Here is a 16013-nt window from a genome sequence, read left to right as displayed (position 1 = left end):
TTTTTAAAGAACAGTATGGATTTCTGTCTAGAGTCACAGACAAAGCTATGAGACAGGGGGCTGTGTTTCTTCCTTGTTGAGAACTGATGTTGTAAGCACAGAAATATAAAATACATCATCAGAAAATTAATGCTTCAATAGTCAGAAGGCTATTGTGTCTGGGTGATAAATTTCAGTTGATAAAGAAGACACAAATGTGAGCTGGGTGGGTTGATTTCTTTTTCTTTTAAAGATAAAGCAGTGATATGGATGCCACACTTAAATATATAATACTCAAAGTAGTGTCTCTTTATTATAAAATGAAACTGGTTTTTCCAGGATTAAAAATGAAAAATAGCAAATCCCAGAGACCATTTATTTAAATTTTATTATATATATATATATATATATATATATATATATATTTTGTATATTATATATATATTATTTTATTTATTTGTATATAAATTTATTTAAATTTCAAGGGCAAACTAAAGAACTAGGTTAAATGGATGAGAATCCCATTGCCAGGAATTAGAAAGATAGGGCTTTTTTTTTTTTTTCCCAGTCTCTTGTTTTTCTTATAGTACTGGGGATTGAACTCAGGACTTCACACAGGGTAGTGAAATGCTCCACCACTGAACTACATTCCCCCTTTTGTCAGTCCTTTGGTTTTTTAATATTGATATCTTTTTTGAAATCTCTGTGTGTGTGTGAGTGTTCACATATGTGAGTGTGGTATATCCAAGCTCTGGTGTCGGCCTTCATCTTCCACTTCATTTGAAAAGAGAATGTCGGGCTGGAGAGATGGCTTAGCGGTTAGGCGCTTGCCTGTGAAGCCTAAGGACGCCGGTTCGAGGCTCGGTTCCCCAGGTCCCATGTTAGCCAGATGCACAAGGGGGCGCACGCGTCTGGAGTTCGTTTGCAGCAGCTGGAAGCCCTGGCGCGCCCATCCTCTCTCTCTCCCTCTAGCTGTCTTTCTCTCTGTGTCTGTCTCTCTCTCAAATAAATAAATAAATAAATAATTTAAAAAAAAAAAAGAGAATGTCTTGGTGTTTGCTGCTGTGTGTGCCAGGCTAGCTGGACCACAAGCTCCTGGGGATTCTCCTGCCTCTGCCTCCCATCTTATTATGGGTGTGCTGAGCTCACAGATGCTCCCACTACAGCATCCAGCTTTACATAGGCAGTGGGAATCCAAACCCACCTACTCAAACTTGTACTGTGCCATCTGTGCTTATTTTTGAGAGAAGAACTTAAGTTGCCCAGGCTAGCCTCATACTCTGTGTAGCTGAAGATGACCTTAACTTCCTGATCCTTCTGCCTCTACCGCCCATGTGGGGTTACAGATGTATGCCTCCACACCCCTCATATGTTTCAGTCTTAACTGATACCAGACTGTATGCCCCTGTAGCCCTAAAATAAAAGTCAGGATTCTGTGCCACTTTTGCTAAATACTAGGCAGTTTAAAATGCAGAGTGGTGATTTTTTTTCTGTGATTGGGTAAGTTCACTGAGTATGATCTGTTCCAGATTCATCCATTTTTCCTCAAATTTCTTTGTGTCATTTTTTCTTACTGCTGTGTAGAATTCCATTGTGTAGATATACCACATCTTAGTTATCCATTCTTCTAGTGATGGACATCTGGATTGATTCCAGCTCTTAGCTATTACGAATTGAGCTGCTACAAACATGGTTGAGCAAATCTCTTTGGCCTGTGGTTTGAAGGTTTTAGGGTAGATGCCCAGTAAAGGAATAGCTGGGTCTGTTGGTATCTCTATAGTCAGTTTTTTCAGGAGTCTCCATATTGCTTTCCAAAGTGGTTGTACCATCTTACATTCCTACCAACAGTGGATGAGTGTTCCTACTTCTCCATATCCTCACCAGCATAGTCTCACTCATCTACAGCAGCTAACCTGAATCTACCCATGATACCTTACATACCCAGCAAGCATCTCATGGACTAGAGTGGCCTGGGAGACATTGCTTAGTAGTTAATGGTATTTGTTTGCAAAGCCTGACAACCCAGGTTCATTCCTCAGTACCCACATAAAGCCAGATGCACAAAGTAGCTCATAGACTTAGAATTTGTTTGCACTGGCAGGAGGCCCTGGCATGTCCATACTAACTCTTTCTGTCTACTTCTTCCTCTCTGTCTCTCCCTGCAATAAATAAAAATATCATTTTTTAAATGCAGAGATGTGAGATATTCTGCACTGAGAAATAACATCATTACTAAAAATTTCTTTATTTTTACTTTTAGAATAATACTGTACAAAACACTTAGCATGCTTTTCTTTCTATATCATTCTATTAAATCTTACTATTTTCTAGGTCATTTTCAGTTTTCTATAGAATGATTGTTCAAACCCCAAAGTCATGCAGTAAGTTTTATTACTGCCTACCTTGACAAAAATGGTATATGAAAAGGTAGGGCCACAGACCTGAGAATTTAAAGGGACCTTGAGAGGTATTCAGTGAAATTATGGAGGCTGAGGATGGCCCACCAATCACGCTAACAGGCTAGGTGCAATCAAGCCTACAGTGGTCAAAAGCTAACCCTGCACACACTAAAGACTAGGGCAGATCTTTATAATGTGTTATGAAATTGTGGGGGAATGAAAAGCTTTTTCTAAAATGAGAAGGGTTTGGAGAATAAAATGGTAGCTCTGCCTTTGAGAGACTTTTCCTCAGTACACAAGCCCCAAAGAAAGGAAAGGGACATTATTGAGCATGTGCTGTTGCCTTGGTGCACAAAGGATGTCTGGGAAGTAAAATTAGTACCCACAGGACATAGTCTGTTATAGAAAATGTCCACAAACAGCCCAAGGTCTTCAAAAGAGGAGCACATATGCAGTGTGAAATACACAGAGGACTCTGCCATGAGAGTATGGCATCCCTCTACCCATTTATGGCTGGCATTTTGACATTCTTCCTGTTTCTCTCTAAATCCTTTTACTAGGTATCCAGATTAGTTCCTTTACTCAAGCTGACCTGACTTCACGAAATGTTCAATACGTCCATTCTAGTAGGACCGAGCAGCACTCGGATGCCTTCAGCTTTGTGTTGTCTGATGGAGCCCATGAGGTAGGTGAGACCCTGGATTCCTTCCGTGAGTGGATATTGATTCCCAAATGTCTTCTTGGGAAGAGTGGGAAGAGAGCCACGTGGGCTGGAGCCCAAAAGAATGGGGCTGTAGGGCTCCTGGGGAGTCAGGTGTCAGGAGTGGTGCCACGCCACAGACAGCTGCTCCACTTATACCTTGACATCCTAGGTGACGCAGACCTTCCACATCACTCTTCACCCTGTGGATGATTCCCTGCCCATCGTGCAGAACAGGGGCATGCGGGTGCAGGAGGGCGTGAGGAAGACCATTACAGAGTTTGAGCTCAAGGCAACAGATGCGGACACAGAGGTGAGAAGCTCCCCTGGGACCTCAGGCAGAGGAGACTCAGATCTGGTGACAGCTATTGCTTTCTGATTGTGCGTCCTGGGGTTGGACCCATGTTGAGGCAAGTGCAGTCATATTTGAAAGACGTAAAAGCAGAAGACACCATGGCCTTCTAGGAAAGAGGAACTAATACATTGAAGATCAAGTTGTTTTGAACACAGTCCTGAATCCCTAAATGCATTCATTTTCACCTCTCCTTGCACATAACAATTCTTCTTACCTGCTGGCTTGTCATTATGTTTCACAGAGAAAAGAGACTTTTTACCCAAACATTGATTATTTCCATTGAAAGGACAAGCATGCCCTGTCCTCTGAACTGCCTCCATTTCACCTCTGGCTTTTCTTTTTTTCTTTAAAGATTTTATTTTATTTTTTTATTAGAGACAGAGAGAGGGGACAGAGAGTGAGAACGGGCATACCAGGGGCTCCAGCCACTGCAGACAAACTCCAGACGCATGTGCCACCATGAGCATCTGGCTTACGTGGGACCTAGAGAATCGAACCAGGGTCATTAGGCTTCGCATGCATGTGCCTTAACAGCTAAGCCATCTTTCCAGCCTACCTCCGGCTTTTCTTATGGCAACTAATCATCACAGTTTGGGCATCCTTGAATACTAGGCTTTATCCAGTAAGACAGGGCATTTGGAGACCAAATTCTCATTCTCATGAAGCTTCCAAGAGTCACGCATCTAGCATTCAGACTGGACTTAGCTTACATAAGGGACCTATGTGCATTCTTCTCTTGCCTCACTCCTTCATTCATTTATTCATGTTTTCATCGCGTGTTTATTACCATCTAGGCTCTCCTCTAGACACTAAAGACAGCTGTGACCAAAACAGATAGTGTCAGGCTTTGGGAGTTTCCAGTGTTTGGTTGGAGTAAAAGACAGTAAAGAAAGAACAGATCATGTTACACATGCTAAGTGTTATGAAGAAAAATAAAGTACAATAAGAGACACTAAGTGTGATAATTGTCGTCAGGGAAGGCTTCTTTCTTCCAAGGATGTCCTGTCTGAGCAGAGATACTGAGTCAAAGAACAAGCCACAGTCACTTGGGAGAATTCATTCTCTAGGAGAAAATGCAAAATCACTGTGATCAAGTGCATTTAAAGTCTGAAAATAACAGCAATAAAGATCATGAGAAGCTGGGATTTGGGAATGGAGAGAGACCAGGGGGCTAGGCCCTTGCATTTTAGTCTACGTTGGTAGGAATACACTGTGAAGTATTTAGCAGGCTTCTATGTCTCTCTCTTTCCTCTGCAATAGGTCACCTTAAAAACACCAAGAAGAAATAAGAAATTAGCTTTTATTCTAACATATGTTGACATTTTGTATATAAGAGGTTTGGGAAGCTGAGAAAAATGGGTGGGAAGGAAATGAATAGTTTTCAAAGTCTACTTCTTGTCATCTTGGTAGAGGTTAAAAACCCAGGCTGTCCCATGAGAGCTGAAGAGCAAATGTAAATGTTTGAAGGCCCCAGTTGTAGTAGAGAAGGTGGTTTCCCTCTGTGACTTTATTTTTAGCACTATAAACGGCAGCCTGAATTTTATGCATAGCTTTAGGTCATGTTTCCCTTAACCAGCTATGGACCACTACTCACTCCTCTGTTTCTGTTATAATCTTGCCGTCTATTTTTTGAAAACCTCCCGGACAGGCCGACTCTATCACGTTCACCATAGTACAGCCTCCACGCCATGGCACCATTGAGAGAACCACCAGGGGACAGCATTTCCACCCCACCTCTACCTTCACCATGGAAGACATCTACCAGAACAGGGTCAGTTACAGCCATGATGGAAGCAACTCTCTCAAAGACAGGTTCACCCTCACAGTTTCTGATGGGACCAACCCCTTCTTCATCATTGAGGAGGGAGGAAAAGAGGTGAGCAAGCCTAACAATGCATGACCCAAGACAGCTGGTAGATTTTTGCATCTGGCATTTCACTGAGTTCTTACTCCATTAATTTGTGGTATATTGGCCTCAGACAAATTATATCTCTAAGTCTTATTTTTTCATCCATAATGTGGGCACAATAATGATTGCCAACTTCAAATACTTGTAAGGAACAAAGCAAATAATCCTCACAAGGTATTTAACACCGCTAAGAAGTGGCGAGCACTCAGCAGAGATGGTAATTATTGTTGTCATTATTATTTCTTCTTTCTTTTTTGCTTGTACTTTCCCTTTGAGGTTTTCTTCCATCTGGTTCTGATAATATCATGTGGCTCTATATTTTCTTTCTCTTTTTGTACTAAGTCCCCTCACCCAAACCATAAACTCTTGCTCTTTGAAAATACCAGTTGCATAGCTTTGATGTCCAGAATGTAGATTTAAATTCTGGCTCAGGCACTTATAACCTGAGTGTCATTGGAAGTCATTTTGCCTTTGTAAGCCCCAGCTTCCCTGTCTATAGAGTGGGGTGATAGCTGTCCCTTCTGCTGTCCATAAGGCCCTTCACCTTGTGTGAGGCCCACTGGAAACACCAGAGAATCTTTGGCTGCAGTCATCCTTGTCGTCATCATTTTAAGACCAGCTGCTGTAGCCTGTGAGTGGCTTTTCTCTCGTGATGCTACTGCCCAGCTTTACTTCCTAAAAGATTGTTCCTCCCTAGCCTGCACGTATCCAGAAGAAGTGGTAAGACTCCCTGTCTGCTGCCTCCCCCACCATTTACTCCATCTTTGATTCCTTAGCAGGCCTTGAGTGCACCTCTGGTGAAAGGTGGGCTGGGGACACCCATATATCCCACCCATCTGCATCTGATTGGGAAGAAATGACATCCGCAGCTTGCTAGCACTCTCCTATGCCCGCTGCCGAGCTCCTTTCCTACTTTGTGCATGGGTCATCATTTTCCTGGAAGGGACCTCCTATGTCCTTTGCAAACACAGACAGCCATCTTCAGCTGGTTATCATGTCTGTAGATGGCCCTTAGGACTTCTCTGCCTTGTCCCCATCTGTGCTACGGCTCTACCTGGCAGGCTGTCTGTCACTTTGCCTTTTGCCTCCCACTATAGCTATTCTGCAGTTAGTTTGAAAACAGGAAAAAAAATATTTCAAGATGTATCTGTAAAAGGGTTACCCCCTTTATGAACCTGAAGGTCAGAGCAGGTCTTCAAAGGAAATATGTCATTTTCCTTTCTTTCGGTTTTTTTTGTTTGTTTGTTTGTTTTTTGTTTTTTGTTTTTTGTTTTATTTTGTTTTGTTTTTGTGGAGTGGGGGAAAGGAAATTATTTAGAAGAATGTTGTAAGCTTGAAAAGCTAGCTTCTTGATGTCCTGTTTCTGGCTTGTTATAGCACTCAGGACCAGGAGTGTTGGATAGGACCCATGTGTGTCCCCTGTACACGTTTCTTTTCTGTATGTGAATGGAATTATGATCTAAGTTTCTTTTCGCTATTCCCACAAATGCTTTTATGCTTGATTTCTTCTGCTTCTTTCCCCTGTAGAGACTGCTTTCCTTCAAAACAAACAAGAACAAAAACAGGAAAAGGAAAATTTCTTCCCACAGAAACTTCTACTCATGTCTGACCTAATCCCACCTGGAGACTTGGGCACTAACATTCTAAAGATGCTATTTGTCAGCCTTTCATGAAAATTTTAACAGACAATTGAAAGAAATATTCTCTATATTATTTCATCTTAGGCAAGGTTTTTCCATTTTTTTTCTCAATTTTTATTAACATTTTCCATGATTATAAAAAATATCCCATGGTAATACCCTCCCTTCCCCCACTTTCCCCTTTGAGATTCCATGCTCCATCATATCCCCTCCCTATCTCAGTCAATCTCTCTTTTACTTTGATGTCATAATCTTTTCCTCATCTTATGATGGTCTTGTGTAGGTAGTGTCAGGCACTATGAGGTCATGGAGATCCAGGCCATTTTATGTCTGGAGGGAGCACGTTGTAAGGAGTCCTACCCTTCCTTTGGCTCTTACATTCTTTCTGCTACCTCTTCCACATTAGACCCTGAGCCTTAGAAGGTGTGATTGAGATGTTACTCAGTACTCCAGTCACTTCTTTCCAGCACTATGATACCTTCTGAGTCACCCAGTAAGCACTTCTCTTAATATTCACACCCTTATATTAATGCTACTCTCACTTTAGCTAGAGAATCTTCTCTTTTCAGATGGCAGTGACCATGGGTTTTTTTTCCATTTTTTATTAATTTTCAGTTAGTATACAAATTAATGAGTTTCTTTCTGGCATTTTCATATATACATGTCATTATACCATATTATGCCATTATTTATACTCCCCACTGCCCTTTCTATTCCTCTCTTTTATCTGTTCCCTTCTTTTCCCCAAATAGCCCCTCCTACTTTCATGTCATATATTGTTAGCCTCTCTTGTTCCCCCACCTTTACCTTTAGACAGACCTCCCCTCTCATGGCTCCTGTTCCACTTTCATGTCATATACATGCATCTGTATAAATTAACTCTAGACTATACATATGTAAGAGGCAACATGAAATATTTACCTTTCTGAGTCTGGCTTACCGTGACACCAACAAAATAAGACATGAGTATATCTATACTTAGCAGTCATACTTATAGTCCTAGCTGCTCAGGAGGTTGAGGCAGCAGTGTCTCTTGAGCCCAGGAGTTTGAGACCAGCCTAGGCAACACAGTAGTGAGAACCTATCTCATAAATAAACAAAGGCACAGCATGTGAAAACCAACTTTTTAAAATTTATTTATTTATTTATTTATTTGAGAGCGACAGACACAGAAAGAAAGAAAGACAGGTAGAGGGAGAGAGAGAGAATGGCGCGCCAGGGCTTCCAGCCTCTGCAAACAAACTCCAGACTGTGCATCTGGCTAACGTGGGACCTGCGGAACCGAGCCTCAAACCGGGGTCCTTAGGCTTCACAGGCAAGCGCTTAACCGCTAAGCCATCTCTCCAGCCCAAAACCAACTTTTTTAGACGATGAAGTAAAAAACTGGAATTTTGTTCTTTGCTTTCCCTTCCATGGTGCTCTGTCTATCAGTCAGCGCTTTCCTTGGGCTCCAGGACAGTGATAATAAGGGATCGGAGCAGGCCTCACTCCTTGTCCTTCTTCTCTGAAGGAAGCTCAGGTTTCAGGGGTTCCAGCTTGTCGGCCCTGGATCTGATTAGGAGTTTCCTTTCTGGGCTCCCCTACAGATTACCACGGCAGCACCTCAGCAGTTTCGAGTGGACATCCTGCCAGTTGACGATGGCACTCCTAGAATTGTCACCAACCTGGGGCTCCAGTGGCTGGAGTATATGGATGGCAAGGTAAGTGCACACTCCAAATTGGGCTAAGTCCTCATCCATGACAGTGACTTGCCAGCTGAGCTCCTGCCCAATTCATACGCTTCACTCCCCAGATGGCACGTTCCTGAGATGGGTGAGCTATAGGAGTTTGGTTAGGATTCTTTACCAGATAAATTTGTATGATATGGTTTAGGGTAGTAGGTAATTTATTATGCCCCTACAGAGAAAATTCCAAAATGTAGCAGGCTAAACATGAGGAAAGTTTTTATTTTCCTATCACATGAAAGACAGAAGTAAGTGTCCAGCCAGGGGTCTACCAGACACCACAGAGATGCAGGTCCCTTTCTCTTTGGTGATACTGTCACCCATCAGTAGGTGCTTACGGACACATTTCATCCGCAATTCATCAGTATTCTAGTTCAAAGGAAGAGGAAAAGAGAAGTACAGGGCAGGAGACTTCATTGTTAAGTAAGTGATACAGAAATTGAACATGTCACTTCCACTTATATTCTGTGGACACAAACTTGGTCATATGGGGGCAGATGTTTTCTGTTAGGCTGGAAAATAGTGTTTCTGGCTGAATGGGCAGATGCTTGGCTAAAATTCTGTTAACCGAAAGAAGGGCAAGATGGACATTGAAGAACATTAAGTGTTTGCCCTAGATAAGAAAGAAGCATTTCTTGGAGGCAAATGGCCTCAGAGAAATTATTTCTTCATTTCCTAACTCCCAAAGGTTTATCCTGTCTTTTTTTTTTTCTTTTGAGAGAGAGAGAAATAGATGGGGGTGGGGAGAATGGGCACTCCAGGGCCTCCAGCCACTGCAAACTAACTCCAAATGCATGCACCCCCTTGTGCATCTGGTTTATGTGGGTCCCAGGAAATTGAACCTTGGTCCTTTGGCTTTGTATGCAAGCACCTTAACCACTAAGCCATTTCTCCAGCCCTCTCCTGTCATTATTGACCTGGCAATGAGTCAGCAATAAACTGCATCTCCACCTAGGTTTTACCCAACCCTCTGCATGTAGAACTGAAGAACTGACTTTTTACTTGGTGGGTGCCATTCTGTCTGTCACATGGCTCATTTGTCTTCACAGAGCTCACTAGTTAGCTGTGTGTTTAGCTCTAATTCTGCAGCTTCCCACAGAACTGGTTGGGCTTCTTAAAATATGCAAAACAAAATCTGTATACTTTTCTCTTAGGCCCTGTCTGATTTATTTATTTATTTTTCAGTATTCAGAGTGATTGTTTTCTCATCACTCTTACTTCAATGAGGTCTATTTCCCATTTCTCTTCTACTGTGATAACTACTATTAAAGTCTCCAGTAGCCAGGTATGCCTGGGGATCCCAGGACTTGGGAGGCTAATGTAGGAAGACTCAAGTTCTAGGCTAGCCTGGGCTAAATAGTGAGACCCTATCTTGTTTTGTTTTGTTATGTTTTAATTTTTTGAGGTAGGGTCTCTAGCTCAGCCTGATCTATAATACACTATGTGGTCTCAGGGTGGACTTGAACTCACAGCAATCCTCCTATCTCTACCTCCCAAATGCTGGGATTAAAGGTGTGTGCCAGTGATACCCTATCTTAATAAATAAATTAATAAAGCCACCACTGATCTCTATTTTATGAAAATTAATCATCTGTCCTTGTCTTACTAAATGCACTAACATTTATTATTGTTCACCACTCTCTTTACTTTCTCAAACTCAGTTCTTACTTTCTTTATGCATGTGTGTGTGTGACAGAGAGAGAAAGAGAGAGAGAGGGAGAGAGAGAAAGAGAGGACGTGTGTACAGATGCATACGAAGGCCAAGGAACAACCAACCTTGGGTGTCATCTCATATACCCTATCCACCTTTTTTTTTTTTTTTGACACAAGGTGTCCCATTGGCCTAGAGGTCATCAACTAGACTAGCAAACTCCAGGCATCCTCCTGTCTCAGCCTCTCGAGCTCTGGCATCACAGATATGCACTAGCTCACTAGCATTTTCCTCAGACTTTTGACTTCACTGGCAAATGAATGAATGAATTAAAGTCTTCACTGTTAAATGAATGAGTAAACTTTAGCTGGCATATTTGGGCAATATTGGGGTACATTATATCCTAGACAACTCCATACGTTGTGGTATATTCTCTTTAAAGTATAACATAGGCACCTTCACTGTATTATATCATTATATCATTCTTTCTAAGTTCCAACCCTCTTTTAAGGCCAAACCGAAATCCCACAGTCAGAAATGCCTCTGCTCACTTCCAAGTAAGCCTTGCCCCATTAACCCTGCTCATGAGCCTTTCCCAATCAAGAGTGAAAACCCCCAGGGCAGAGACTGGGATAGTTTCCATCTTCGTGACCTCTCCCATCCTGACAGAGTGTTCTGTGCAGTAAATGCAGTCAGTAAATCATTGTTGAACTGAATTAAATCTGAGTCAGAGGGTCTTGTTCCGGCTTTAATTCCCACCTCAGGAATTAAATTTAATGGGTTTCTATTCCAGGCAACCAATCTGATCACCAAGAAGGAACTGCTGACCATGGACCCAGACACTGAGGACCCACAGCTTGTCTATGAAATCACAGCGGGCCCCAAGCATGGCTTTGTGGAGAACAAGCTGCGGCCTGGCAGAGCTGCTGTCTCATTTACCCAGGGTGAGGACTTGGGGACCTAGAAATGGGAGTCATGTTGAAGTACCGCTCTCCATGTCTTCTACACCTTTTCTGTACCCACTTACAGCCCCTTTAAAAAAAACAAGTAGATATTTTCATATCTTACCACCTATGATGGCATTTTGCTACCTCTACTTTTGCTTCTGTCACACTGAACCATGGCAGGGAAATTCCTACCTCTAGGTTTGGGCAGGTTTTCTGGAATGTATGTATGTGGTACTGGCTGATTTTCTTTAAGAACAAACAATAGCTAAAACTTAAGACAGATTTTTGATTTTCTTAGAAGGGTGTTATTGTTGTTGCTATGTAAGGATGATGATGTTTATTTTTTTAAATCTTCAAGAAATTAAAGTCAACATGTGTAGGTGCCTCAATGGAAATATTTCCCTTTTCAAATTATATACAGCCGCTCATTTCATAGTCTGTCTGTTATAAGCCTGTTGGACTCTTGTAGCCTTTTAAGGGTGGGTATGATTGGGGCAGTCACTGAAAAATGCTTTTCTAAAATTCATGTTCCCTATTCGCCATCACATATGGTACATTTTTAGCTATATCTTATGTATGAATTATTTCAGCCAATCCTGGATTTCCTTGCTAAAACATATCTTCCAAAGAACTTTTTTTAGAAGGAATTTTAAGGGAGGGTTTGAAGCTCCACATGCAGAGAGTCAGGTAAAAGACTTTTCTCTGTCAGCTTTCAAGTTTGCCCTCCAACATTCCACAAGCATGTATTGAGAGGTGTGTCCCTGGAATTCTCTCCGTTGCAAGAGCATAAGGGGACTTTCTGCCCATGAAGACGGGTATTTTATAGACAGAGACACAGGGTTTTATTTTAAAATCTGAGAGAAATATTTTGAGAGTCTTCTACATTTTTTGTTCTTGCAGAAATAAGTTCCTATCACACATTATCAATACAAGCTGGATGTGTTAGTGTGGGATTTTGTGAGGCTGCCTTTATATTTCCAGATGAAGTCATAATAAATTCACTTTGAGTCTTTTTCCTAACAGAGGATGTGAATTTGGGGTTGATTCGTTATGTGTTGCATGAGGAGAAGATCCAGGAACTGATGGATAGTTTTCAGTTTCTGGTGAAAGACAGTAAACCCAATGAGGTCAGTGACAATGTCTTCCATATCCAGTGGTCCCTCATCAGCTTTAAATATGCCAGGTATGTATGTTTTTGAACTTTCATTCTTGAGAAGCAAATAAGACAAGTAAAATAAGTCATTCTGAAATACCCTAGAAGGCAACTCTAGTTACCCATTGCTGCTATTGCTGCTGCTGTTGCTGCTGGTGATACATCATGACGATGGTGGTAGTGATGGTGATGATGTTTATGGTGGTGATGATGTGATAATGGTGGTGTTGGTGAGGATGGTAGTGATGCTGATGTTGTAGTAATGACAGCAGTGGTGACAATAATATTAAAAATAATTGCATGAAGTATGTATTAGAGATATCTATGTGTGTGTGTCAGGAATTATGCTATGTTTTTGACAAATACCATCTTATTTGCATAAAATTATGCAGTTATATATTAATTCTCTTTTTGCCCCCACAACAGCAAAACAATAGAGACAGGATGAGATTAGGCAATTTGCCCAGTTATGTAGTTGGTATGTAGTAAGACGAGAACTTAAGCCTAGTCACCTTACCTGTAGCACTACTGCCTCTCATATAAGAATCTTTGCTTCCCTCAAGTTTCAGAAAATAATCCAATAAAGTAATGGAGAAAAATTTAAAGAGATATTCAAATTTTAAGAAGAATTGCTGCCCCACACTAATAATAATTTTGCCTTCAATCTCTATTCGCTCTGTTCTCATGATGTATTCTACCTTAGTCCCTTGATTTTCATTGGATTATACATCAAATTTATGGGCTTTTTAAGATATTTTTCTCATCTTGTGGAGACTAGCAGAGGGAAACAGATGCTGATTGGTAAAGGTAATGGATCAGCAGAGTGCTTGTTTTATATGTTAAATTTTAACTAAGATTATTATTCTGGGGAAATAGCTTTTTATATTTGCATTGTGGAGACTTAGTAGTATAAGATTTTAACTTCTGGGTAATTTGGGTACAAATTGAAAGTTGTAACCTGGTAGTATATGGACACTGTTTTCCTGTGTCTCAGAGACTGGTTTCTCTACTCATATACACACTGGGAGGATCACAGAATAATTAATACATAATGTGTTGGCTGTTTGCTGTTATATGCCTCTTGGTTATATCATTTCAGAATTAAATTCTTTAAAACAGCTTCCTTTTTCTTGACAACCCTGTAATATTTAGTGACCTAACAGGTACAGTAATTTCCAAATCTGGCAGTGAGTTCTAATGTCTCAAAGACATTTTGCCTGATCCTCTCAAAGCAATGAGAATATACCTAGCCCCAGTAGATGTTCTCAGTGAGGAAAAACAAAGTCCAGTCCACACCTTATATTTTCTGGGTTTTTCCAAATCTACTTATCAGGAATGAATAGCACATGAATAGTGGGCCTAATTAACAAACTCAATACAGATTCCCAGCATTAAACTCAATCCCACCCATCCCCAACCCTGGCACGGTCCTGGCTCCCTTACATATCCTGCAGCTGTGAGTCAGTGAATTCCCACCCTAGCTAAGTCACTGACAACCTCCTTAAGAACTCACTGGCTAATTCTGCTTACTCAGACCTTTATGGAGAAGCTATAGTAACTTTTTTTTTAAATTAGTTATGGACGTACTCAGTATTTTTTGGTTGTTCAAGGTAGGGTTTAACTTTGGCTTAGGCTGACCTGGAATTCACTATGCAGTCTCAGGGTGGCCTCAAACTCATCCTCCTACCTCTGCCTCCTGAGTGTTGGAATTAAAGGCATGTGCCACCACACCCAGCCGCAATGTCCATCTTCAGAGCAACTCTGTTCTCTCAGAAGGAGCAGGTCACGTTCTGTATGCACAGCATCCTGTTCATCTGGGGCTATGACTATTCTGAACGAACTTGTTTCCTCCAGTTATATGGCTTCTTGAAGGACCCAAACTGAGGCCTCATTTCTAAACTGCCTAATTCTAGTAATAGAGACAGGCACTGAACAAGTGGCTTCTTCACAGCCTTGGGGTGGATTTTTAGAGCCTGATTTTTTGTGTGCTTCTAGCTACAATGTCAGTGAGAAGGCAGGATCTGTCAGTGTCACTGTGCAGAGAACTGGGAACCTGAACCAGTATGCCATTGTCTTGTGTCACACTGAACAAGGCACAGCCAGCTCTACCTCCATGGTGAGCTCCCAGCCCGGACAACAGGACTATGTGGAGTATGCAGGCCAGGTAGGTGAATGACCACCTTTCATTCCTGAACTACAAGACAAGCTCTGGCAAGGGCTGATATACCTACCTCCTTTTCAACTAACATCCCTCTCCCAAGTCATTTTCCTATGATCCCTGCGCACAAGACTTTATTCTTTGCACATTGGCCAATCCCCATTAAAGGCTCTCTATCAAAGCTTAAGTTGCCTTGTCCAGCTTCTTGGTGTTTGCATTTTCCTTCATGACAAGATTTCTCTAAAGCATTATGTTCTACACCAAACTTGGGCGCCCTCACTCTTCTTCTCCCTCCACCCCTTTGCCTGGAGGGAGGGAAGAAAGCACAGAAGCAAACCAGTTGGGAAGCTCTTGGAACAGGCCAGGCAGGAGATGGTGGCAAAGACAGGTTTAAATAGAAAGCCAAGTTGGATAAAAGAGATGGGTTCAATTCACACAATTAATTGAGTGGTAGGACTTAGCAGTAGATGCGGGAAGAGGACAGAAGAGAAAGATGGATGGTGATTATCCTTTCTTGAGGAGATGCATAGGGAAAAACAATTTGGCAAGGTGTGATGCTATAATTTTGCCTTAGCCATTCTCAGATTGACCATCATGTAGATGAGTCAGGAGTGAGCTACAGATAAATTTGCAAGTTGTCTATGTTACTGTCAAGGTGGCAATGAGAAAGAAGAGAGAGAATAAGAAGGCTGGAATGGAGTGAAGGTCAATGGTAGAGTGTCTGCTTAGCAGGAATGAGCCCCAGGAGGGGAGGGGAGAAAGGAGGAAGGGAGAACAGTCAAATCCTTTTCTCCTTTATGATACAATGCCTGTACTTAATAGGCTTTTGCAAGTCAATTTCATTATCCTTAGGACAAATAAATATCTGTAAAACAAAGTGCCCTGTGTCCTTTTGTTAAATTCAGGGATTAGCTAGACTAAGTAAAAACCACTTAAGTCCAAAGAGGAATTAGAAAAGAAGAGGAAAGCTGAGGTATCTTTAGCAAAGTCATAAAGTGGAACACATCCTTTCAAAAAAAGACAAAGGGTGATCAGTGTGTTCTAGATCTTAACTAAGAATCCAATGAGGGTTTCATTTTCTTGTGGGCATTTTGAAATGTGGAGCTTAGTGAAAACTTAATTTGATCAATTGATTAGATATGCACTAATAATTTCCTGTGTGATTAAAATTATGTGTTTTTTCAGATGTGTCTGGCCCTAGAGGCTTTTTCTTTATATACTTATTTTAGTTGCTTCAATTTGCACAAATTACAAGTCAGATCCATTTCCTTCTTTCAATTTTAGGCAAATCCATTTTTTTGTTCTATTGAAAGATTTATTCTCTCTCTCCCTCCATCTATCCATCTCTTCCTCCCTCCTCCATTTCTTCTTTTATTCTGTCATTTGTTCTTTTTAGGT

The 16013-nt window shown here is 41.3% G+C and overlaps 1 protein-coding gene across 3 annotated transcripts in view; it reads left to right on the top strand.

Moving 5' to 3' along the window:
* Fras1 (Fraser extracellular matrix complex subunit 1) overlaps positions 1–16013 on the top strand; it is a 482271-nt gene that overhangs the window by 413727 nt on the left and 52531 nt on the right. For all 3 annotated transcript variants that reach the window (XM_045144057.1, XM_045144056.1, XM_045144058.1), the window contains 7 exons: positions 2939–3063; positions 3251–3391; positions 5082–5309; positions 8569–8682; positions 11151–11301; positions 12328–12487; positions 14453–14621. In XM_045144057.1, the coding sequence (XP_044999992.1) occupies positions 2939–3063; positions 3251–3391; positions 5082–5309; positions 8569–8682; positions 11151–11301; positions 12328–12487; positions 14453–14621 (1088 nt within the window). The remainder of the gene's footprint in view (positions 1–2938; positions 3064–3250; positions 3392–5081; positions 5310–8568; positions 8683–11150; positions 11302–12327; positions 12488–14452; positions 14622–16013) is intronic.

The sequence above is a fragment of the Jaculus jaculus genome, chromosome 2, assembly GCF_020740685.1.
Source record: "Jaculus jaculus isolate mJacJac1 chromosome 2, mJacJac1.mat.Y.cur, whole genome shotgun sequence".
Classification (NCBI taxonomy): domain Eukaryota; kingdom Metazoa; phylum Chordata; class Mammalia; order Rodentia; family Dipodidae; genus Jaculus; species Jaculus jaculus.
The sequence above is the reverse complement of the archived record's forward strand: the minus strand, read 5'-3'. Positions and strand labels throughout refer to the sequence as shown.